At 46.0% G+C, this 26,860-nt stretch overlaps 1 protein-coding gene across 3 annotated transcripts in view; it reads left to right on the forward strand.

Moving 5' to 3' along the window:
• The window catches only part of RIC1 (RIC1 homolog, RAB6A GEF complex partner 1), a 268,206-nt gene that overhangs the window by 206,227 nt on the left and 35,119 nt on the right, over nt 1–26,860 (forward strand). For all 3 annotated transcript variants that reach the window (XM_063913985.1, XM_063913986.1, XM_063913984.1), the window contains exons 14-19: nt 1,158–1,268; nt 14,652–14,741; nt 21,454–21,614; nt 21,965–22,103; nt 22,771–22,887; nt 23,574–24,302. In XM_063913985.1, the coding sequence (XP_063770055.1) occupies nt 1,158–1,268; nt 14,652–14,741; nt 21,454–21,614; nt 21,965–22,103; nt 22,771–22,887; nt 23,574–24,302 (1,347 nt within the window). The remainder of the gene's footprint in view (nt 1–1,157; nt 1,269–14,651; nt 14,742–21,453; nt 21,615–21,964; nt 22,104–22,770; nt 22,888–23,573; nt 24,303–26,860) is intronic.

A 26,860-nucleotide genomic window follows, 5' to 3' on the forward strand; every position in this document is an offset into this window, starting at 1 on the left:
GTCAGGGGCAAACACGTTTGCAAAATTCTACAAAATTGATACCCTGGCTGAGGAGGACCTGGAGTTCTCTCATTCGGTGCTGCAGAGTCACCCGCACTCTCCCGCCCGTTTGGGAGCTTTGGTATAATCCCCATGGTCCTTACGGAGTTCCCAGCATCCACTAGGACGTCAGAAAATAAGATTTTACTCACCGGTAAATCTATTTCTCGTAGTCCGTAGTGGATGCTGGGCGCCCATCCCAAGTGCGGATTGTCTGCAATACTTGTATATAGTTATTGCCTAACTAAAGGGTTATTGTTGAGCCATCTGTTGAGAGGCTCAGTTATATTCATACTGTTAACTGGGTATAGTATCACGAGTTATACGGTGTGATTGGTGTGGCTGGTATGAGTCTTACCCGGGATTCAAAATCCTTCCTTATTATGTCAGCTCCTCCGGGCACAGTGTCCTAACTGAGGCTTGGAGGAGGGTCATAGTGGGAGGAGCCAGTGCACACCAGGTAGTCATAAATCTTTCTAGAGTGCCCAGCCTCCTTCGGAGCCCGCTATTCCCCATGGTCCTTACGGAGTTCCCAGCATCCACTACGGACTACGAGAAATAGATTTACCGGTGAGTAAAATCTTATTTTTTTTAGGTCACCATCTTCCTGGTGACCTTTCCTTCACCACGGTCCTCTAGTAAATTCTTCTGGACACATTTTATGGTCCATATTTGTGTTTAGTCAGAAATGGGCTGGGGACTGTAATACACACACACACACACACACACACACACACTCTCTCTCTCTCTCTCTCTCTCTCTCTCTCTCTCTCTCTCTCTCTCTCTCTCTCTCTCTCTCTCTCTCTCTCTCTCTCTCGGGACCGGTGTGCACCCATACACACTAAGCAATTTCTAGGCTTCAGTCTTTTTGCAACTTGTTTCTGCTCATCCGTAATATGTACATTATTTTTTAGGCAAGAATATTTATGAACATATACATAACTTTGTGGGCTGTGAAATTTTGTCAATAAGGTGAAGATTTGTTTTGTAGTTGTAATGTTTTGTTTTTTTTAATAGAATTTTTTTACTATTTGTATGATGTATTGTACAATTATTTAAAATGTGTTTTTGTTGTTGTGATTGATGCAGTTTAGGTCATGTACTTCCTCTCTTTACAGTATTCTGCCATAGACAAGACAGGGCAAAATGTCGCTGTTGTTGGAAAATGTGGATTTGCACATTACTCGTTGCTCACAAAGAAGTGGAAGCTGTTTGGGAATATTACTCAAGTGAGTTCTCTGTAGGCATTAGTCATATGTAAGCATTTTTAGATGTTGGTAGGTACATATAAATATGTAGCCAGGGACAGACTGGATATTCAGGGCACTCAGACACTGAATTTAGATAAGCATGATTATCCTACTAGACCAGGCATTCCCAACCACGGTCCTCAAGGCACACCAACAGTGCAGGTTTTAGTGATATCCAGGCTGCAGCACAGATGGTTAAATCAAAATAACTGAGCTACTAATTAAGTCGCCTGTGCTGAAGCCTGGATATCACTAAAACCTGGACTGTTGGTGTGCCTTGAGGACCGTGGTTGGGAATGCCTGTACTAGACCATGGTGTTGAATATGAGTTGAGGCTCATTTGCACCCCACCACATCTCTGTTCCATAATAGCGCCTACATCAAAGACATGTCATACATGGCTTATTCATGGAGGTTTTCTGGCTCGTATAGGAAGTTTTCCAGTTATTGTCTTGCCAGCAATAATGTTGGTTTGTCTTCCTCAGCTGTACACATCATGCATATTTATTTTGAAATAGTATATTTTTTTCATGGTATACAGAAATACAACCAAAAAATAAAATAAAGGTAGACGGAAATATACAATAACTTGTAAACTTATAAAGTGCTGTTTGAATTTTGAGCCTAAAGTTAAAAAAATAAAAAACAGACATCATATTGGAACGGAGTGAAAGCAAATCATTGTACAAAGTGAAGTATTGATGTGGTACAATCAAGACAGTGAGGATGCTGTACAAGCAAATTGCATTGATATGTAGAAATGGTAAGGGACATCTGTGGGACAGAGACAGTGCCTAAACAGTGGAGGGTTTCTGCTCCAGAGCAGAACTAGAATTTTGCTGTAAGGACCAGACCTTGCTAAATTTAAGGGGACATTTTCTACAAGTATACATAAATCTTTCATTGCTAAGTGGAGAGTTGTCCAATGTCTGACAGGTGCGTGATGAGCCAGTATATATTACATAGAGCGATAGATCCTCAGATTGGTCTGCCAGCAGTTGTGGAGATCTACACAGTAAAATATGTAGAGAACACGTGACAAACATGGTTTTCTCCTGCAGGGTCCACAGGTTATCCACAGTATAACATTGGGATATGAGGTAGCAACAGCGGATTGGCACAAAACGATCAAAGCTTTCGGCCTCCCAGGATGCAACGGGCCCGCACCTATATCCCCGCCTCCTGGCTCAGGCAATTCAGTTTTTTGTTTGGTGCGGCAGGAGCCGGACCATGGTCAATAGGCTGCTGGTTTTTAGCATCCAAAAGCTTATTTTATTTTATTTTTATAGTCTTACTACTTTTTTTTTGAGCGATCTTTCTAAAAAGCGTCTTATACGTACCTTAGAAAGAGTAACTTCACAACTCCTGCCGAGTCGCGACAACGTTTACCCACTTGTACAGTTCTGTTTCGGTGGGCATCTGTGTAGGATGTACTAGAAAGTCAAGCAGACATTAGCAGGCTGTGGCCGGAGCACGGGTAGAAGGAAAGGCATTGGTTTCTGCTTAGTAGGGGAGTTTAGTAGATAGAGACTACCAAACAGTCGCTGACGTTTCTGCCACCTCAGGTGCACCAGCGCTAGGCCTCAGGGATCATAGGCTCCAGGGGTAGTATGAGGCAGCAATCCCTAGGGTTGGTGTCAGCAATCGGGAGTAACACGCTCCCTTGGTCGCCCCCCCCAGTTCGTGACCAGTTTCCTCCGAGTTTCCCACCATGAACTGAGTTCCCGCTTCCGTCTTGAGACTCTGTGTATCTAAAAGGACCTAGTTGCAGCATAGGCAGCTGTATGAGTGGTGCGTCGGTGTTCACTGTAGGTTCACGGGGCGATTATGTACACGAATAGTGTCTGCATCCACTCAGTGTTCACTAACGTATTGATCAATCCTGGAAGCGGGGTGAAGTCTCCCTGTATCCCACTCTCCTGAGCCAGGTGATAATAAGTCTCTATCTAAGTTTGGTACGAATAGTTGGATAAGTGCCTGATGCATATGAGTCTGTAAACTATTTCTGCTGTTTTCTTTCGCTGTGCGACTGAATACGTCTAAACTCCTAGATAAGGTAATACAGTCATATTTTTCTCCTACATACTTGAAATGTATCTGTAGTTGATTATGTGCTCATATTGCTTATTCTACTAATGTATAACCTGTGACTGATTGCTAGTGTGATTGCTGACTTTACTATTTTCTGTCAGTTTCTCTGTATTCCGGTCCTCAATGCTTGTGCAAAGCAGGGAGGGATCGAATTGTATGTCACTTTAACAAATTTTAAAGTGATTGCAGTCACAATTTTTGTAGTAAAAACTGTAAAGGTGTGTGATTTATTTATCATGTCTAAGAGAGGCAAGGGTGAGGAGGATACACTCTCCACAGTAGCACCAACACTCATGTCATGTTTGTTTTGCAAAACTGGGTTAACTTCTCAGGATCTGGTTCAAAATGGATTATGTGCAAATTGTTTTCTCTTTCACCAAAGCCGCTTGAATAATCCGAGGCAGGCACAGGTTCAAATTGAACCCCCATGGGCTACTTTTGCACAGACATCCAATATAGCTGAGTGGATAATGCCAGCTCCTATACAAGGGATAGGTTACCTTATTAACCCTTACATGCAACATTCCACCTGGGGGTATCACATCCAGATCATGAATCGGCAGCCTCTCAACAGAAACAGGCTGAAAGATCAGTGGTAAGTAAATCACATAGACATGAATCAACATCTTAACAATCTACACGTTTCAGATGAGGTCTCGTCAGAGGATGAGGACTCATTGCACTCCGGGTATGCATACAGAGACGAGGAGTGAGGCTTCAGCTCAGTGGACATTCCTGATCTATTTAGTGCTATGAAAGTCATTCTATCCTTCGAGGAGGCAGCAGATCCTTTGTTAAAAATCTAAGGCATTTGTATTTAAACGTCCCAAAATAGTTAGGACTGAGTTTCCTGGGTCAGAACTGCTGACTGAAATTATGCAAGATGCTTGGGTTACACCCAGTAAGAAGTTTAGAATTCCAAGGAAATGGAATTCCCATTATCCTCTTCCGGCTGGGGACTGTTTAAAAAGGGAGGTGGCTCCCAAAGTACATGCGCATGTCATTCGATTGGTGCGAAACTCTACATTACCTCTGCCTTCAACATCATTAAATAATGTCATGGATAGGAAAATAGATGGTTTTCTTAAAACCATTTTCTCCTTGTTTGGGGCAATCATAAGACCAGCCATGGACACATCCTGGATGTCAAAAGCAGTGGCAGCCTGGGCTGATGCATTGGACGATGACCTCTCAATGCCATCTAGAGAGCAAAAATCCAATATTGCACATATCAAACAGGCAGCTATTTTTACGGAAGAAGCAGCCTTATATATTGGTACAATTGCCTCTCAGGCATCAGCCTCAGCAGTAGGAGCTCGCAGAGCGGTTTGGCTACGTATATGGAAAGCTGACTCAGAATCCAAAAAGGTTCTAGAGTCTTTGCCTTTTACTGGAGATATTCTTTATGGTAAAGAATTAAACAGTATTTTGGAGTCGAGCAGATTCCAAGAAAGTAAAGTTTCCTTCCACACACAAATCCATGCCTACATTTCCAACTTTTCGGCCCTTTCGAACTCAAGGAAAAGCAAAAGAAAAGGGTTATGGCAAACAGTCTCAATCTGACAAGTCTGGTAAGAATAAAAAGCATTGGGCTACCAGAGGGTCGACTTCCAAATCAGAAGATAAGCCATCAGCCTGATGGTGCGGGCCTCCACCTGGGGGACCCCAGGGTGGGAGGCCGACTTCTTCAGTTTGCACAGATCTGGCAGCAGTCTACCACATATGCCTTGGTTCAAGAAGCGATATCTCACGGTTATGCGTTTGCTTTCAAGAAACACCCTCCTCAAAGGTTTTTTTGTACCAGCCCATCTTGAATGGAAACGAAGGCCAGGAAATATCCAAAATTCAGTGAAGGATTCATGAGCTGCTACACAGTCAAAAGGTATCCATTCACGCAGCAATGTGTGTGATGGGGTTGATGGTGTCGACATTCGACATGATGGAGTATGGTCCGTTCCACTCGAGGTCTCTGCAACGTCTGATCCTTTCCAAATGGAATGGTTTTCATCAAGCAATAAAAACTCAGACTATGGTCCTTCCTCTAGAAGTGTGTAGGTCATTAGCCTGGTGGCTGCAGACATCCCATCTGGACAAAGGGAGACCCTTTTAGATATCCGATTGGGAAATTCTGACAATGGATTCCAGCCTTCAGGGCTGGGTAGCGGTGCCAGGAAGGGAGTTGCTTCCAGAGACAGTGGACCAAGGAAGAAAGTTTCCGGTCAATAAATATATTTGAACTTCGGGCCATATGTATGGCACTTATTCAGGCAAAGGACATCCTTCAGGGGATACCAAACCAAAACCGTTCGGACAATGCAACGGCAGTAGCGTACCGTCTGGGAGGAACTTGCAGCCTAAACGCAATGAAGGCGGTAAGTCGCACGTTAAAGTGGGCAGAACTTCATCATCCAGCCTTGTCAGCAGTGTTCATTCCGGGAGTCCTAAACTGGGAAGCATATTTTCTCAGTCAACATGCCATTCATGCAAACGAATGGGCTTTACACCCCGAGGTCTTCCAAATTCTGGTAGACAAGTGGGGGTTACCAGAGAGAGATCTTATGGCATCCCGTCAGAACAATAAAGTTCCCGCATACAAGTCAAGAACAAAGAATCCCAAAGTGATCTTTGTGGATGCCCGGTCAGTGAGATGGGACTTTCGTCTGGCCTGTTTTTCCACCAATCGCCCTGTTACCCAGAGTGATGTGAAAGGCAAATCAAGGAAGGGACGCCGTGATACTAATAGCTCTGGCTTGGCCCAGAAGACATTGGTACATAGATCTGCAGAGGCTGTCGATGGTTGCTCCATTCCTACTCCCTGAACGTCCAGATCTACTGTCTCGGGGTCCTTGCTTATCAGAAGCACCTGGATCGACTGTCTTTGACGGCGAGGCTCTTGAGACCTCCATCCTAAAAGCAAGAGGATTCTCACAACAGGTAATTCAAACAATTCTTAGAGCAAGGAAACCTTCCTCAGCTCGCATTTATCACCGAATATGGCAAGCCTATATTCAATGGTGCAGTGACCGGAAATTTGATCCTAGGTCTTTCAGAGTTTCTAGAGTCCTAGAATTCCTTCAGGCAGGTATGGACAAAGGTCTAAGGGGTTGCTTCTTTGAGAGTGCGAGTGTCAGCATTTACTGTATGGTTCCAAAAGAAAATTGCTAACCTACAGGATGTGAATACTTTTTTCCAGGGATTGCTGCACATTCAACCTCCTTTTGTTCCTCCTACAGTGCCTTAGGATTTAAGTTTATTCCTAAAGGCCCTTCAAGTTGCCCCATTTGAACCACTAAAACGAGTGGATCTTAAACGGTTGACCGCTAAAGTTCTCTTTCTACTGGCTAATTGCTTCAACTAGAAGAGTTTCAGATTTAGGGGCGTTATGTCGCCCTCCTTTTCTAATTTTTTATCCAGATAGAGCGGTTCTCAGAACCAAATCTGGGTATCTTCCTAAGGTGGTGTCTAAATTCCACCTTAACGAAGAAATTGTAGTCCGGGCCTTCCAAAGGCCGGACCTTTCTGTGGGAGATGCATCGTTGGACGTAGTCCGTGCTTTATGGATCTACGTGGACCATACCAGTGCCATCAGAAAAAGACACTCTCTTCATTCTCTACAGATTTCACAAGAGAGGATGGCCTGACTATCTCAGAAGCATATTCTCAAGCTGATCTCCCTGTTCCGGCTAATGAGACTGCTCGTTCTACTCGTAAGGTAGGTCCGTCATGGGCAGCACAACGTGGTTTTTCAACAGAACAGATATGTAAGGCAGCCACATGGTCTTCCATTAACACATTCATTAGACATTATGCCTTTGATACCTTTCTCTTACGTCCTAGAGGATGCTGGGGACTCCGTAAGGACCATGGGGAATAGACTGGCTCCGCAGGAGACATGGGCACTATAAAGAAACTTTAGAATGGGTGTGCACTGGCTCCTCCCTCTATGCCCCTCCTCCAGTTAGATCCTGTGCCCAGAGGAGACTGGGTGCTTTCAGGGGAGCTCTCCTGAGTTTCTCTGTAATAAAGAATTTTGTTAGGTTTTTTATTTTCAGGGAGTCCTGCTGGCAACAGGCTCCCTGCGCCGTGGGACTGAGGGGAGAGAAGCAGACCTACTTCAGTGATAGGCTCTGCTTCTTAGGCTACTGGACACCATTAGCTCCAGAGGGATCGGAACGCAGGTCTCACCCTTGCCGTTCGTCCCAGAGCCGCGCCGCCGTCCTCATTGCAGAGCCGGAAGATTGAAGCCGGGTGAGTATACGAAGAAAGAAGACTTCACAGGCGGCAGAAGACTTTGGATCTTCACTGAGGTAACGCTGCGCGCCATTGCTCCCGCACACACACACACAGGCACAGATGGGTGCCCTGGGCAGCAATAATCCTCTTGGCTGGCATTACAGGTATATTCAGCTATGGCAGTATAATATACAATCCCCCGCCAGGTTATTTTGTATTTTGAGCGGGACCGAAGCCCGCCGCTGAGGGGGCGGAGCTTGATCCCACAGCACTAACCAGCGCCATTTTCTCCACAGCACGCTGCTGAGAAGCTGGCTCCCTGGACTCTCCCCTGCTGAACACGGTGACAGAGGGCTTTGAAGGAGGGGGGGGGGCACATAATTTGGGCACAGTCAAAATAAATATATATATATATATGCACAACACTTTTGGCCTCCCCAGATGGGTGTACCTTGCTCCGGTGCCCTCCTCAGGGTAAAACCCTTGTATAGACACAAATGAGAAATAAGAGGCGGCACTCAGCAGACTTGTGAAAAAATTCAATGCAGTGTAATCAGTACGGCCGTACTGATTACACTGCATTGAATTTTTTCACAAGTCTGCTGAGTGCCGCCTCTTATTTCTCATTTGTGTGTGTGTATATATATATATATATATATATATATATATATATATATATATATATATATATATATATATAAACAAAAAAGCGCTGTATATAGCTGGGACTTGTGTTTCCAGGGTCATTGGCGCTGGGTGTGTGCTGGCATACTCTCTCTCTGTCTCTCCAAAGGGCCTGGTTGGGTGGAACTATCTCCAGATTAGAGATTTCCCTGAGTGTGTGGGGTGTCGGAACACGTGTGTCGGCATGTCTGAAGCGGAAGGCTCTTCTAGGGAGGAGGTGGAGCAAATGAGTGTGGTGTCTCCGTCGGCAACGCCGACACCTGATTGGTTGGATATGTGGAATGTTTTAAATGCAAATGTGAATTTATTACACAAAAGGTTGGACAAAGCGGAGTCCAGGGGAAATACAGGGAGTCAATCCCTGCCTTTCACTATGTCACAGGGCCCTTCTGGGTCTCAAAAGCGCCCACTATCCCAAGTAGCAGACACTGATACCGACGCGGATTCTGACTCCAGTGTCGACTATGATGATGCGAGGTTGCAGCCGAAATTGGCAAAAAGTATTCATTATATGATTATTGCTATAAAAGATGTTTTGCATATCACAGATGACCCCTCGGTCCCGGACACGAGGGTGCGCATGTATAAGGAAAAGAAACCTGAGGTTACTTTCCCTCCTTCACATGAGCTAAATGAGTTGTTTGAAAGGGCTTGGGAAACTCCAGACAAGAAACTGCAGATTCCCAAAGGGATTCTTATGGCCTATCCTTTCCCGGCTAAGGATACGGTGGGAATCCTCTCCCAGAGTGGACAAAGCGTTGACGCGCTTATCCAAAAAGGTGGCGCTGCCGTCTCAAGATACAGCAACTCTCAAAGATCCTGCTGATCGCAGGCAAGAGACTACGTTGAAGTCAATTTACACACATACTGGTACATTACTCAGACCAGCGATAGCGTCGGCTTGGGTTTGTAGCGCTGTAGCAGCGTGGACAGATACCTTGTCTGCTGAAATTGATACCCTGGATAAGGATACAATTTTATTGACCTTGGGTCATATTAAGGATGCTGTCCTATATATGAGAGATGCTCAGAGAGATGTTGGCCTACTGGGTTCCAGAGCCAACGCCAAGGCCATTTCTGCTAGGCGAGCCCTGTGGACCCGACAATGGACGGGTGATGCCGACTCAAAGAAGCATATGGAGGTTTTGCCTTACAAGGGTGAAGAATTATTTGGGGAAGGTCTCACGGACCTGGTTTCCACAGTTACGGCAGGTAAATCCACTTTTTTACCTTATGTTTCCTCACAGCCAAAGAAAACGCCACATTATCAGATGCAGTCCTTTCGGTCGCATAAATCCAAGAGAGTACGGGGATCTTCCTTTCTCGCCAGAGGTAAGGGCAGAGGGAAAAAGCTGCCAACTACAGCTAGTTCCCAGGAACAGAAGTCCTCCCCGGCTTCTACAAAATCCACCGCAAGACGCTGGGGCTCCCCTTAGGGAGTCCGCCCCAGTGGGGGCACGTCTTCGACTTTTCAGCCACTTCTGGATTCAATCACAGGTGGATCCCTGGGCAATAGACATTGTTTCCCAGGGTTACAAGCTGGAATTCGAAGAGGTGCCTCCTCGCCGGTTTTTTCAAATCGGCCCTACCAGCTTCTTCCCCGGAGAACGAAGTAGTTTTAAATGCAATTCAAAAGCTGTCTCTTCAACAAGTGGTGGTCAAAGTTCCCCTGCTTCAACAGGGGACAGGGTACTACTCAACACTGTTTGTGCTACCGAAACCGGATGGTTCGGTCAGACCCATTCTGAATTTGAAATCCTTAAACCTATACTTGAAAAGGTTCAAATTCAAGATGGAATCGCTCAGAGCGGTCATCGCCAGCCTGAAGGGGGGTGATTATATGGTGTCCCTGGACATAAATGATGCATACCTTCATGTCCCCATATATCCTCCTCATCAGGTGTTCCTGAGATTTGCTGTACAGGATTGTCATTACCAATTTCAGACGTTGCCGTTTGGGCTTTCTACGGCCCCGAGGATTTTCACCAAGGTAATGGCGGAAATGATTGTGCTCCTGCGCAAGCAGGGTGTCACAATTATCCCGTACTGGGACGATCTCCTAATAAAAGCGAGATCGAGAGAACAGTTGCTGAACAGCGTGTCACTCTCCCTGAGGGTATTGCAACAGCACGGCTGGATTCTCAATCTACCAAAGTCACAGTTGGTTCCAATGACCCGTTTGCCTTTCTTAGGCATGATTCTGGATACGGAACAAAAAAGGGTTTTTCTCCCGATGGAAAAGGTCCAGGAACTCCAGAACGTGGTCAGGGACCTGTTAAAGCCAAAAAGAGTGTCGGTCCATCAATGCACTCGAGTTCTGGGAAAGATGGTGGCGTCTTACGAGGCCATTCCATTCGGCAGGTTCCAGGCGAGGACCTTTCAGTGGGACCTTCTGGACAAGTGGTCCGGGTCACATCTACACATTCATCAGATGATCAGCCTGTCCCCCAGGGCCAGGGTATCTCTCTTGTGGTGGCTGCAGAGTGCTCACCTTCTAGAGGGTCGCAGGTTCGGCATTCAGGACTGGGTTCTGGTGACCATGAACGCGAGCCTCCGAGGCTGGGGAGCAGTCACACAGGGAAGAAACTTCCAGGGTCTGTGGTCAAGCTAGGAGGCTTGTCTACACATCAACGTACTGGAATTGAGGGCCATATACAACGGCCTACGTCAAGCGGAGAATTTTCTTCGCGACCTACCGGTTCTGATTCAGTCAGACAACGTCACGGCTGTGGCTCATGTAAACCGCCAAGGCGGAACAAGGAGCAGAGTGGCAATGGCAGAAGCCACCAGAATTCTTCGCTGGGTGGAAAATCATGTAAGCGCTCTGACAGCAGTCTTCATTCCGGGAGTGGACAACTGGGAAGCAGACTTCCTCAGCAGACATGATCTCCATCCAGGAGAGTGGGGACTTCATCAAGAAGTCTTTGCAGAGATTGCAAGTCAGTGGGGACTGCCTCAAATAGACATGATGGCGTCACGCCTCAACAAAAACTCCCGAGGTATTGTGCCAGGTCAAGGGACCCTCAGGCGGTGGACGCCCTGGTGACTCTGTGGGTGTTCCAGTCGGTCTATGTGTTCCCTCCTCTTCCTCTCATCTCAGAAATATTGAGAATCATAAGACGAAAAGGAGTACAGGCAATTCTCATTGTTCCAGATTGGCCTCGAAGGGCCTGGTATCCGGAGCTACAGGAAATGCTCACAGAAGATCCGTGGCCTCTTCCTCTCAGGGAGGACCTGTTGCAACATGGGCCCTGTCTATTACAAGACTTACCGCGGCTGCGTTTGACGGCATGGCGGTTGAACGCCGGATCCTAGCTGAAAAGGGCATTCCGGATGAGGTCATTCCTACTCTGATAAGGGCTAGGAAGGAGGTGACAGCGAAACATTATCACCGTAGCTGGAGGAAGTATGTGTCTTGGTGCGAGACCAAGAATGCTCCTTCGGAGGAATTCCATCTGGGCCGTTTTCTCCACTTCCTACAGACTGGAGTGAATTTGGGCCTAAAATTAGGTTCCATTAAGGTACAGATTTCGGCCCTGTCTATTTTGTTTCAGAAGGAATTGGCTTCTCTACCTGAAGTCCAGACTTTTGTGAAGGGAGTGCTGCATATCCAGCCTCCTTTTGTGCCCCCTGTGGCACCATGGGACCTTAACGTGGTGTTACAGTTCCTTAAGTCTTATTGGTTTGAGCCTCTTCAAACCGTGGAATTAAAATATCTCACTTGGAAAGTGGTTATGCTGTTGGCCTTGGCGCCTGCAAGGCGAGTGTCTAAGTTGGCGGCTTTATCTCACAAAAGCCCTTATCTGATTTTCCATGTGGATAGAGCGGAGTTGCGAACTCGTCCTCAATTTTTGCCTAAGGTGGTTTCCTCTTTTCATATGAACCAACCTATTGTGGTGCCTGTGGCTACGGGAGATTTGGAGGATTCCAAATCCCTTGATGTAGTCAGGGCCTTAAAAATTTACGTAGCCAGGACGTCTCGAATTAGGAAAACTGAAGCTCTGTTTGTCCTGTATGCAGCCAACAAGGTTGGCGCTCCTGCTTCTAAGCAGACTATTGCTCGCTGGATCTGTAACACGATTCAGCAGGCTCATTCTACGGCTGGATTGCCGTTACCTAATTCGGTGAAGGCCCATTCCACTAGAAAGGTGGGATCTTCTTGGGCGGCTGCCCGAGGCGTCTCGGCATTACAGCTTTGCCGAGCGGCGACTTGGTCGGGTTCAAACACTTTTGCTAAATTCTCCAAGTTTGATACCCTGGCTGAGGAGGACCTCATGTTTGCTCAATCGGTGCTGCAGAGTCATCCGCACTCTCCCGCCCGTTTGGGAGCTTTGGTATAATCCCCATGGTCCTTACGGAGTCCCCAGCATCCTCTAGGACGTAAGAGAGAATAAGATTTTAAACCTACCGGTAAATCTTTTTCTCCTAGTCCGTAGAGGATGCTGGGCGCCCGTCCCAGTGCGGATAACATTCTGCAAGACTTGTATATAGTTATTTGCTTGCATAAGGGTTAGGTTACAGTTTTGTTCAGTCTTTGACTGATGCTGTTCTGTTTCATACGGTTGACTGGTTCGTATATTCCAGGTTATACGGTGTGGATGGTGTGAATCTTGCCCTTGGATTGACAAAATCCTTTCCTCGTACTGTCCGTCTCCTCTGGGCACAGTTTCTCTAACTGAGGTCTGGAGGAGGGGCATAGAGGGAGGAGCCAGTGCACACTCATTCTAAAGTTTCTTTATTATGCCCATGTCTCTTGCGGAGCCCGTCTATTCCCCATGGTCCTTACGGAGTCCCCAGCATCCTCTACGGACTAGGAGAAAAAGATTTACCGGTAGGTTTAAATTCTTATTTTTGCCTCTCAGTACGCTGAATTCGGGAAAGGATTCTCTTGTCCAGTCAGGAGCATCCCCACCATTAAATTGCTTTGGGACATCCCAATGTTATCCTGTGGATAACCTGTGGACCGTGCCGGAGAAATAATCATTATGGTAGACTTAACGTTGATAACTCTTTCTCCTAAGTCCACAGGATCCACAGGGAACCCACCCTGACGCACCTGATTTGAGGATCCATTCACTCACTAACCTCGTCCTCTTGTACGGAAGGGTGTGCATATGTGTTCTTCTCACCTGATTAGGGCTCTCTATGATGCTCCTGTCTTGAGCTTTGGAAAACAACTGAATTGCCTGAGCCAGGAGGTGGGTATATAGGGACGGGCCGTTGCATGCTGGGAGGCTGAAAGCTTTGATCGTTCGGTGCCAATCCGCTGTCACTACCTCATCCCAATGTTATACTGTGGACTTAGGAGAAATCGAGTTATCGATGGTAATGGGCCCTACACACTGATAGATCCGCCGCCGAGCTGCCCGGTGGCGGATACGGACGACAGGTGACCCGGCGGCGGGGGGGTAGTGACGGGGGGAGTGAAGTTTCTTTACTCCCCCCGTTACCCGGCTCCATAGCAGTGCAGGCAAATATGGACGAGATCGTCCATATTGGCCTGCATGCACAAACGACGGGGCACCAGCGATGAACGAGCGCGGGGCCGCGCATCATTCATCGCTGGTGCCTCCACACTGAAAGATATGAACGGTATCTCGTTCATTAATGAACGATATCGTTCATATCTTTCAGTGTTATCTGCCAGTGTGTAGGGCCTATAAGTCTACCATTAGGATTATTTTGTTATGACTTAAAATAAATAAACAATTTCAATGTATAAAGAACCACACACAAAGCAAACTAGATACACCTGCAGTTTGTTCACTACCTTCAAATAATTTTTGTTAAAGCTGAAGATTTTGCTCGGCAACCAGATCTTTATCTGGTTAGAAGAAGTGGACTTTCTCTATATTATGGATTTTTAAGCAAATTCCTTTTATTTGGATATAGGTGTCTCAGAAAGGGGGAGATGTGCTAAAAAAAAGCATGGTAAACAAGGAGCTTGTCACCCATTAATACATTAGAAAATCTGTTAGCTTGGTCACAAATGTGAGTGATGCTATTACATTCCCACCAGGTGTGGAAGAGGATAGACTCCTTAGAGCTATTGCTTATCCAACATGAGACAGTCGCAGAGAATGTCGGGGCTTTAATTCCATCTACTAATAAGTTTGTAATTGGTCACATTTTGAGCCATACAGCCTACAGTTATATCTGTCTTTGTAAATAAAATATTTATTAAATTTTAATTGAAAACTATTTCCAATAGAGGCTTTCTTTCCAATGGTTTAAAAATGTTGAGTGAATTAAGAAATAAAAATTTTGTCACTAATTTCGGTATTTAGTACTCCATAAATCCCACCTATTGAATCTGAAGCAATGTGGTCATTGATTCTTGTCAACTTGTTTCAGGAGCAGAACATGGCTGTGACAGGAGGTCTGGTTTGGTGGAATGATTTCATTGTTCTGGCATGTTATAATTTAAATGATCGCCAGGAAGAGGTGAGAGAAAATGCAACAAGATCAAGTTGATTTTACTGAAAAAAAAACAAACTTTTTGTTAAGCACCTGAACTAGCATAACTATTTGTATGTTATAAACATGAGTGTAAGAGCAGCACCAATGGGTACCCAATCTCTGTGACATAAGGAGAAAATGTGGGTTAACAAACCTAACCCAAATAAATAGAATTGAAAACAAGAGAATATATCCAGTGCTGAGAAGGGTACTTAGTAGACAGATCTTCTGCTATGTAAAACTAGTCTCTTACTCTCCATAGATCAGAGCTAAGCAATATAGGACTGTTAAAGGTACTGTCAGTATTTAAGATATAAGTAGTCAAACACCCTCTTCCCCCAACATGGAATCTAAGCTGCAATTGGCAAATAAAGGGATGACCCAATAAAAATTGCTAAGCAATAATCAAATTATTTTATTAACTGCAGTAGATTAGTGGCATCATAATATAACTCACTGTTGTCATGGAGAAATTCATTTAAAATAACAAAATAATTTTCACAGTCGTAGACAACAGTGGTTAGAGTTATAATTAAAATTCAAATAATGTAAAAATAGTAATGTAAAAACAACTTAAAAACACAGCATAACAAGTTAAAGATCAGGCAAAAAATGAAGCATAAAAGAAAAAGAAAATTCTCACTTAAAACTGTAATGCGTTTCCTGGCACCTACCGCTACCTCAGGCAGTGCTGAATGAATGAGTTGTTGGGTCATCCCTTTGCCTATTGCAGCCCAGATTCCATGTTTGGGTACGAGGGTGTTTGACCACTTATATCTGGTGTACTGACACTACCTTTAACAGTCCTATTTCTCTTACGTCCTAGAGGATGCTGGGGACTCCGTAAGGACCATGGTGTATAGACGGGCTCTGCAGGAGACATGGGCACTCTAAAGACTTTAGATTGGTGTGCATTGGCTCCTCCCTCTATGCCCCTCCTCCAGACCTCAGTTAGATCCTGTGCCCAGAGGAGACTGGATGCACTGCAGGGGAGCTCTACTGAGTTTCTCTGAAAATACTTTTTGTTAGGTTTTTTATTTTCAGGGAGCACTGCTGGCAACAGGCTCCCTGCATCGTGGGACTGAGGGGAGAGAAGCAGACCTACTTAACTGATAGGCTTTGCTTCTTAGGCTACTGGACACCATTAGCTCCAGAAGGTCGGAACACAGGTGTCGTCCTCGCTGTTCGTCCCGGAGCCGCGCCGCCGTCCTCCTCACAGAGCCGGAAGATAGAAGCCGGGTGAGTATAAGAAGAAAGAAGACTTCACAGGCGGCAGAAGACTTCAGATCTTCACTGAGGTACGGCGCAGCGGTAACGCTGCGCGCCATTGCTCCCACACAGAAGGCACTGTACGGGTGCAGGGCGCAGGAAGGGTGCCCTGGGCAGCAATATTAACCTAAAGGGACACTGGCTAATATATTAGATACTGCGGAGGCAGTATATTGAAAAACCCCCGCCAGTATAAAGAATTTGAGCGGGACCGAAGCCCGCCGTTGAGGGGGCGGAGCTTGATCCTCCAGCACTAACCAGTGCCACTTTTCTCCACAGCAAGCTGCAGAGAAGCTGCTCCCCGGACTCTCCCCTGCTGAGCAAGTACAGAGGGCAAAAAAAGAGGGGGGCACATTTAATTGGCGCAGTGAGTGTATTATTTATTCTATAAAAGAGCGCTGTACAGTCTGGGATTTTATTCCAGTGGCGCTGGGTGTGTGCTGGCATACTCTCTCTCTGTCTCTCCAAAGGGCCTTATTGGGGGGCTGTCCCCATAATTGTATATCCCAGTGTGTCAGTACGTGTGTGTCGACATGTCTGAAGCGGAAGGCTCGTCTAAGGAGGAGGTAGAGCAGATGATTGTGGTGTCTCAGTCAGCGACACCTGATTGGTTGGATATGTGGAATGTTTTAAATGCAAATGTGTCTTTATTACATAAAAGATTGGACAAAGCAGAGTCCAGAGAAAAAGGAGGGAGTCAATCCATAGCTTTGACTGTGTCACAAAGCCCTTTGGGCTCTCATAAACGTCCCCTGTCCCAGGTAGCAGACACTGATACCGACACGGATTCTGACTCCAATGTCGACTACAATGATGCAAAGTTACACCCAAGGGTGGCCAAAAGTATTCATTATATGAATATTGCAATAAAAGATGTTTTGCATATCACAGAGGACCCCTCGTTGCCTGACACGAGGGTATGCATGTTTAAGGAGAAGAAACCTGAGGTAACCTTTCCCCCATCTCATGAGCTGAACGCTTTATTTGAAAAAGCTTGGGAAACTCCGGACAAGAAACTGCAGATTCCCAAGAGAATTCTTATGGCGTATCCTTTCCCCGCACAGGACAGGTTACGGTGGGAATCCTCGCCCAGGGTGGACAAGGCTTTGACGTGCTTGTCCAAAAAGGTGGCGCTACCGTCTCCAGACACGGCAGCCCTCAAGGATCCTGCTGATCGCAGACAGGAGACTACCTTAAAATCAATTTATACACATACGGGTGCCTTGCTCAGACTGGCAGTAGCGTCGGCATGGGTATGTAGCGCAATAGCAGCATGGGCAGATAACTTGTCATCTGACATTGACACCCTAGATAAGGATAGCATTTTATTGACCTTGGGTCATATTAAAGACGCAGCGTTATATATGAGAGACGCTGCGAGAGACGTTGGGCTATTGGGTTCAAGAGCCAATGCCATGGCAATTTCTGCTAGGCGAGCCCTGTGGACCCGCCAATGGACGGGTGATTCTGATTCAAAGAGACATATGGAAACTTTGCCTTACAAGGGTGAGGTTTTATTTGGGGAGGGCCTCGCGGACCTGGTTTCCACAGCTACCGCGGGTAAATCTACTTTTTTGCCTTATGTTCCCCCACAGCAAAAGAAAACATCTCAATATCAGATGCAGTCCTTTCGGTCGCATAAGTCCAGAAGAGGTCAGGGCTCGTCCTTCCTCGCCATAGGTAAGGGTAGAGGGAAAAGAATGCCTGCTACGGCTAGTTCCCAGGAACAGAAGTCCTCCCAGGCTTCTACAAAATCCACTGCATGATGCTGGGGCTCCACTGCGGGAGTCCGCGCCGGTGGGGGCACGCCTTCGACTCTTCAGCCAGGTCTGGGTTCTGTCATATTTGGCTCCTTGGACGTTACAAATTGTATCCCAAGGCTACAAACTGGAATTCGAAGAAGTGCCTCCTCGCCGATTTTTCAAGTCTGCTTTGCCAGCTTCTCCCCCAGAGAGGGAAATAGTTTTAGCTGCAATACAAAAGCTGTGTCGACAGCAGGTGATTATCAAGGTTCCCCTAATACAACAGGGGAAAGGGTACTATTCAACCCTATTTGTGGTCCCGAAACCGGATGGCTCGGTCAGACCCATTCTGAATCTAAAATCCCTAAACCTGTATCTAAAGAGGTTCAAATTCAAGATGGAATCTCTCCGGGCAGTGATCTCCAGCCTGGAAGGGGGGGATTTTATGGTATCACTAGACATAAAGGATGCATACCTTCATGTCCCCATTTATCCTTCTCATCAGGCGTACCTGAAATTCGCTGTACAGGACTGTCATTACCAGTTTCAGACGTTGCCGTTTGGGCTGTCCACGGCCCAAGAATATTCACCAAGGTAATGGCGGAAATGATGGTGCTCCTACGCAGGCAAGGAGTCACAATTATCCCATACTTGGACAATCTCCTGATAAAAGCGAGATCGAGAGATCAGTTGCTGAAAAGCGTGTCACTCTCCCTGAGAGTGCTGCAGCAACTCGGCTGGATCCTAAATCTGCCAAAGTCGCAGTTGATTCCAACGACTCGGCTATCATTTTTAGGCATGATTCTGGACACGGAAAAGAAGAGGGTTTTTCTCCCAACGGAAAAAGCCCAGGAACTCCAGAGCATGGTCAGAGACCTGATAAAGCCAAAAAGAGTGTCAGTTCATCAGTGCACTCGAGTACTGAGAAAGATGGTGGCGGCCTACGAGGCCATCCCCTTCGGCAGGTTCCATGCACGGACATTTCAGTGGGACCTTCTGGACAAGTGGTCGGGGTCCCATCTACAAATACATCAGAAAATAAGCCTGTCCCCCAGGGCCAGGGTGTCTCTCCTGTGGTGGCTGCAGAGTGCTTACCTTCTAGAGGGTCGCAGGTTCGGCATTCAAGACTGGGTTCTGGTAACCACGGACGCGAGCCTCGAGGATGGGGGAGCAGTCACACAAGGAAGAAATTTTCAGGGACTGTGGTCAAGCCAGGAGGCTTGTCTGCACATCAACATGCTGGAATTAAGGGCCATATACAACGGCCTTCGACAAGCGGAGACTCTTCGCGACCTACCTGTTCTGATTCAATCGGACAACGTCACAGCAATGGCTCATGTAAACCGCCAAGGCAGGACAAGGAGCAGAGTGGCAATGGCTGAAGCCACCGGGATTCTTCGCTGGGCGGAAAATCACGTAAGCGCTGTCAGCAGTCTTCATTCCGTGAGTGGACAACTGGGAAGCAGACTTCCGCAGCAGACACGATCTCCATCCAGGAGAGTGGGGTCTGCATCAAGAAGTTTTTCCAGAGATAACAAGTCGTTGGGGGATTCCTCAAATAGACATGATGGTGTCACGCCTCAACAAGAAACTTCTGAGGTATTGTTCCAGGTCAAGGGACCCTCAGGCTGTAGCGGTAGACGCCCTGGTGACACTGTGGGTGTTTCCATCAGTCTATGTCTTCCCTCCTCTTCCACTCATCTCAAAAATACAGAGAATCATAAGACGAAAAAGAGTCCAGACAATACTCATTGTTCCGGATTGGCCTCGAAGGGTCTGGTATTCAGATCTTCAGGAGATGCTCACGGAAGATCCGTGGCCTCTTCCTCCCAGGGAGGACCTGTTGCAGCAGGGGCCCTGCGTGTTCCAAGACTTACCGCGGTTACGTTTGACGGCATGGCGGTTGAACGCCAAATCCTAGCTAGGAAAGGTATTCCGGGGGAAGTCATCCCTACTCTGATAAAAGCTAGGAAGGAGGTGACGGCGAAACATTATCACCGTATCTGGAGGAAATATGTATCTTGGTGTGAAGCCAAGAATGCTCCTACGGAAGATTTCCACCTGGGCCGTTTTCTCCACTTTCTGCAGACAGGAGTGGATATGGGCCAAGAAGAGCCCAAGTTAGGCTCCATTAAGGTGCAGATTTCGGCCCTGTCAATATTCTTTCAGAAGGAATTGGCTTCTCTCCCAGAAGTCCAGACTTTTGTAAAGGGAGTGCTGCACATCCAGCCTCCTTTTGTGCCCCCAGTGGCGCCATGGGACCTTAACGTGGTGTTACAGTTCCTTAAGTCACACTGGTTTGAACCGCTTCAAACAGTTGAGTTAAAATTTCTCACTTGGAAAGTGGTCATGTTGTTAGCCTTGGCATCTGCGAGGCGGGTGTCCGAATTGGCGGCTTTGTCTCACAAAAGCCCCCATCTGATTTTCCATGTGGATAGAGCAGAGTTGAGGACTCGTCCTCAATTTCTGCCTAAGGTAGTTTCATTATTTCATATGACCCAACCTATTGTGGTGCCTGTGGCTACGGGTGACTTGGAGGATTCCAAGTCTCTTGATGTAGTCAGGGCCTTAAAAGTTTATGTAGCCAGGTCGGTTCGGGTTAGGAAAACAGAGGCACTGTTTGTCCTGTATGCAGCCAACAAGGTTGGCGCTCCTGCTTCTAAGCAGACTATTGCCAACTGGATCTGTAACACGATTCAGCAGGCTCATTCTACGGCTGGATTGCCGTTACCAAATTCGGTAAAGGCCCATTCCACTAGGAAGGTGGGCTCTTCTTGGGCGGCTACCCGAGGCGTCTCGGCATTACAGCTGTGCCGAGCAGCTACTTGGTCGGGTTCAAACACTTTTGCAAAATTCTGCAAGTTTGATACCCTGGCTGATGAGGACCTCATGTTTGCTCAATCGGTGCTGCAGTGTCATCCGCACTCTCCCGCCCGTTTGGGAGCTTTGGTATAATCTCCATGGTCCTTACGGAGTCCCCAGCATCCTCTAGGACGTAAGAGAAAATAAGATTTTAAACCTACCGGTAAATCTTTTTCTCCTAGTCCGTAGATGATGCTGGGCGCCCGTCCCAGTGTGGACTAAATTCTGCAAGGCTTGTATATAGTTATTGCTTACATAAGGGTTATGTTACAGTTTGATCAGTCTCTGGCTGATGCTGTTTTGTTTCATACTGTTAACTGGTTAGTATATTCCATGTTGTACGGTGTGGATGATGTGGGCTGGTATGTATCTTGCCCTCAGATTAACAAAAATCCTTTCCTCGTACTGTCCGTCTCCTCTGGGCACAGTTCTTTAACTGAGGTCTGGAGGAGGGGCATAGAGGGAGGAGCCAGTGCACACCCATCTAAAGTCTTTAGAGTGCCCATGTCTCCTGCGGAGCCCGTCTATACCCCATGGTCCTTACGGAGTCCCCAGCATCCTCTATGGACTAGGAGAAAAAGATTTACCAGTAGGTTTAAAATCTTATTTTTGCTTGGCTCCCATTTATGGAGAGTAAGGGACTAGTTTTACTTTAATAGCAGAAGTGCCACATTAAAATTTTAATCTGTAGGATACCCTTTTCAGCGCCGAAGATACTCTTATCTGTATCTTGTGCACTGGTTTTTTATTTTCCACCAGTGTTTTTAATTACTCTGATTATATTTTGACACTTTGCTGTTGTGTTTTTTTTTTGTTTTTTTCAGCTACGGGTTTACCAACGTACGTCCAATCTGGATAATGCCTTTGCACATGTGACTAAAGTGCAGCTAGATACACTGCTTCTCAGTGTGTTCAGAGATACGCTGATCTTGTTCCGGGCAGATTGTTCTATCTGCCTTTATAGTATTGAAAGAAGATCTGAAGGGTGAGTTGTCATCAGAGGTTCTATTCGACCTGGTTATAAGGATACATACATAACATGCCGTCATTCAATGCATCGTCCTATTTTGTATATCGTGTGTACTATCCAATGCCTATGATATATCATTCCAATCAGCGTCTGAGTGATAAATCGCTTAGTTGTGTACCCAGCTTATGAGTTGTGTGGCTGCATCTCCTGTGATGTGGCTGAATAGTATGATATTTTGTTGATTCTCTGGACAAACTGGAGGATTTACCCAAGTGTATCACTGTTTCTATTAATAGTTTTCTGTGCTAAATGTAATATTTGTAGCACTCTCATCATTTTTTTTCTCTTGACTACCTTTACTGCAGTCCTCATCCTTTGGTATACTTACAAGTCCTTCAGGAGGTGTCCATGTCTCGTTACATTCCCCACCCATCACTGGCAGTGTCCGTTACTCTAACATCCGTGAGGACAGAGACTGGAATCTCATTAAAAATGCCCCAGCAGGTATTGTGACTCCGCTATCCTGTCCTAAGCAATCCCTGATTTATATTTGTATAGATACAGGTTGAGTCTCCCTTATCCAAAATGCTTGGGACCAGAGGTATTTTGGATATGGGATTTTTCCGTATTTTGGAATAATTGCATACCATAATGAGATATCATGGCGATGGGGCCTAAATCTAAGCACAGAATGCATTTATGTTACATATACACCTTATACACACAGCCTGAAGGTAATTTTAGCCAATATTTTTTATAACTTTGTGCATTAAACAAAGTTTGTGTAAATTCACACAATTAATTTATGTTTCATATACACCTTATACACACAGCCTGAAGGTCATTTAATACAATATTTTTAATAACTTTGTGTATTAAACAAAGTTTGTGTACATTGAGCCATCAGAAAACAAAGGTTTCACTATCTCACTCTCACTCAAAAAAGTCCGTATTTCAGAATATTCCGTATTTCGGAATATTTGGATATGGGATACTCAACCTGTATTATATAAAAAAAAAAAAAACTCTTTTGAAGATTAATATTCCTGTAAATTGCTCTGTAAAATGATGTTAGTGTTCTGCATCATAACTAGAGCTTAACATTATTAAATTTACAACAAGTGTGAAACTAAAGAGATATTCAATGATCTGTTGCATAATTCTGTTTTAGGCATGTGATGCAGAAAGCATTATGTTGAATTTGGCAGGCCAGCTAATAATGTTGCAAAGAGATCGTTCAGGTCCTCAAATTCGTGAAAAAGATGCCAATTCCCAGCAGCGCAAACTAGTAAGTGAATGGTCAGAGGGAAAAATGAATGTGTGCTTAGCGCCCTCTGCAGGATATTTTGTATGGACTGTATAGAGTAGACGGTCTTTGCTGCAGGGTTAGTGTATTAGAGACTTTGATGTAAGGGAGAGGAGTAAAGAGATATTGGGCAGCTTTCTATATCCTGACATGAAAGCAGAACAGCACAATGTTAATAGTTATCTGTGGGGTTTTTATGTTTTCATTAATTTGTTCAACTTCTTACACAAATCTGCGTTGTGGATCTATTTTTTTTTTTTATTATTTGAAAGGTTTTGCTTTACATTCTAGTTCTAGTGTATACTGCTGCAAAAATGTAATTAAAGTTTGAGACATCGAAAATTATGGGAATAGTTATTACCAGTGAGTGTCGTTTCCAATTTCTTTTTGTTTATAATTATCATAATTATAATAAACCTTTATAGTAATGCAGTGTAGAAGTCCCAAGAATGCATCTTGCTAAGATGATAACCATCCCATGACTTAAGTCTGCTATCACATAGAAACCGCTTTATGAAGTTAGTAATGAAGGCTGGAATGCTGAATGTAACAGCCTTGTCTACTTGGAATTCAGATGCATTGTATTAAAATATATCCGCTGTCATGCTGAATAGCATTAAACAAGTGAAGTGTGTGCTTACTTTGTTTATCTTTGTGCTTTATTTAAGCTGCCTTTTTGTGCTCCGGTGGTCTTAGCACAGTCTGTGGAAAATGTATGGAGCACCTGTCGGGCCAACAAGCAGAAACGACATCTCCTTGAGGCTCTCTGGCTCAGCTGTGGCGGAGCAGGCATGAAAGTTTGGCTTCCTTTGTTTCCCAGGGATCATCGTAAACCACATTCCTTTCTATCCAGACGTATAATGCTACCTTTTCACATTAACATCTACCCGCTTGCAGTCCTATTTGAAGATGCCCTGGTTCTCGGGGCTATCAATGAGAGTGTTGCTTATGACTGTTTAAACCACCTTGGCTCTCCTGCTGAACACTTAGGGGTTCAGTTTCCTTACTGTATTGTAGAGAGGACATCTCAGATCTACCTCCACCATATCCTGCGACAGCTTTTAGTCAGGAACCTAGGAGAGCAGGCCTTGCTCTTAGCCCACTCGTGTGCCTCTTTACCTTACTTCCCACATGTACTTGAACTCATGCTCCATGAAGTATTGGAAGAAGAAGCTACCTCACGGGAACCTATTCCCGACCCACTGCTTCCCACTGTGGCCAAGTTCATCACAGAGTTCCCCCTTTTCCTTCAGACTGTGGTGCACTGTGCTAGGAAGACTGAGTATGCCCTTTGGAATTATCTTTTTGCTGCTGTTGGCAACCCCAAGGACTTGTTTGAAGAGTGCCTAATGGCTCAGGATCTTGACACAGCTGCCTCTTATCTCATTATTCTTCAGGTAGACCTATCTGCATATTTCATTATATCTATAGATTTCTATTTTTTATGTTGTGTTGTAATCTGAAATAAACATACATAAGGAGATTGCTTTCACATTGCAGTATGGGTAGACTCACTGGTAAATCATGGTAATATGTATTTATTTAATAATTTAAACCATGGGCACTCGCATACTGATATTTAATTGATCACCCTACAGTGCTCTCCTCAGAATCTTTTTGCTTGCCGGATGGCATTAAGCGGCGGGCAGGGGGTATGAGGTGTGCGGCTGTGTGTAGAACTGGGAGGGAGGACGAGGTGTGTGGCTGCTTGTGAACCAGGAGAGGGCCGGGGGGGGGGGGAGGGGGGTGGTATGTGGCTGTGTGCATTGTCCCTGCTATTCAGGATTTTTAGGCATTGATCTCCCTGTGTATGGGTATATGTCGTGTTGTTGTCATTAGTAATATTCCTCATAGTGTGTTATAGTGATTACCACCTGTAGATTAATTATTTTTGTCAAATTTCTGGTGATAAACTGAAGTCTGCTATAATTAATTGGCTTTGAGCTGTGTGCATAGGAATACCAGTTTATGTGTAAATAGTACAGGTTGAGTCTCCCTTATCCAAAATGCTTGGGACCAGAGGTATTTTGGATATGGGATTTTTCCGTATTTTGGAATAATTGCCTACCATAATGAGATATCATGGTGATGGGACCTAAATCTAAGCACAGAATGCATTTAGGTTTCATATACACCATATACACACAGCCTGAAGGTCATTTTAGCCAATATTTTTTCTTTATCATCCACTAGGGGTCACTGGAGTACTCTTGGGATATGGACGGGCGTAGCCGAACAAAGGCACTGAATATTCAAATTCAGGACTCTCCCCCCCCTCCATATCCCCAAGTACCTCAGTGTACCTTGCCAGTGTTTTTTCGGTGCTCACAGATGAACATCGGCTTGTGGCAATGGCCACTTTTCAGAAGATTTTTATTTTTAATTTTTACACTTCCCGTCCCAGTTTCTGAAAAACATGGGTCCGGGATGGTGCCGCTGCAAGGCAGCGGATGGCGTGTCGGTCCTCACAAAGAGCACCCTCACAGCCACAGGCGCTATAGGCAAGCGCATGGCGTGTCGGTCCTCACAAAGAGCACCCTCACAGCCACAGGCGCTATAGGCAAGCGCATGGCGTGTCGGTCCTCACAAAGAGCACCCTCACAGCCACAGGCAGCCACTGTCTCCTGCAAACTGAACGGAGCTTACAGGAAGAAGCTCCGTCACAGCCAGAAGGAGACAAAGAGCTGGAAAGATCTACAGCTGCAACGCAGCCAAGATGAGATGCTGGAGGCTGAAACGGAGCAGAGAGAAGCTCGTCACAGCCAGGAGAAGGCAGCACAAGGTATGAGTGTCAGGGCGGTCAGCTCACGCTGCCGCCCTGCTGTGTGTGAGCTGTAGAATGCCATAGCCGCTGAGCACGGGAGTGTTATAACTAACAGAGCGGCCGCACGTCACTCAGACGCCGGCCGCTCTCACTGCTCTGATGCGGCACCGCTACACGCCGCCGACATCCTCCGGGCGCTCAACTAAGCAGAGCGGCCGCACGTCACTCAGACGCCGGCCGCTCTCACGGCTCTGATGCGGCACCGCTACACGCCGCCGACATCCTCCGGGCGCTCAACTAAGCAGAGCGGCCGCACGTCACTCAGACGCCGGCCGCTCTCACGGCTCTGATGCGGCACCGCTACACGCCGCCGACATCCTCCGGGCGCTCAACTAAGCAGAGCGGCCGCACGTCACTCAGACGCCGGCCGCTCTCGCTGCTCTGATGGCCCGGCACGCCGCCGAGACGCTCCTCTGTACTAAAGAGCGGCCGCACGTCACTAAAGGACGCCGGCCGCTCTTCCAGTGAGACACCGCAGACACAGGGAGACTGTGTACTGCTGTAGGAAGCAGCTGCCGGACGGCTCCCCGGCGCTAGATTCAGGCGCTCTCCCTGTTCCCGATCTCCGTACGCTGCAGGTAAGGGATGCAGGGGGGGGGAGGGGGAATAATACCCATGGCAGCAGCAAAGGCTGCATGGGTTCAAAATACACAAGCAGCGCAGCACTTTAAACAATGTACACTGTGTACTGGGATGTTTCAGCACGTTTTATATATATATAAATATAATAAAGCTTTTGCTGGCGAAACTGTCTATAATATATATGTGTAAACACTTTGTATATATATATATAATATATATATGAGGCTTTGGCTGGCAATAGGTTATCAGTGGCATACCCTATTGCACGTTTAACCATGTTTTCTGTTATTTTTGGTTACACTGGCATACACTGCAGGCAGTGCTCATATTATTTGAATAAATGCACTGTATAATAGGCTATTAAGCTTAGTAACTGTATAATAGGCTATTAAGCTTAGTAACTGTATAATAGGCTATTAAGCCTATATTAAAACTGCAGCAGGTAACCTGTACTGTGATTTTCTAGGAAAGCATGGCATGACGGCCATTTTAATCATTGCTGGTTTTTTCCAGTTATAATTCCAGACTGTACACCTCTACTCCACAAGG

The sequence above is a fragment of the Pseudophryne corroboree genome, chromosome 1 (genome assembly GCF_028390025.1).
Source record: "Pseudophryne corroboree isolate aPseCor3 chromosome 1, aPseCor3.hap2, whole genome shotgun sequence".
NCBI lineage: Eukaryota > Metazoa > Chordata > Amphibia > Anura > Myobatrachidae > Pseudophryne > Pseudophryne corroboree.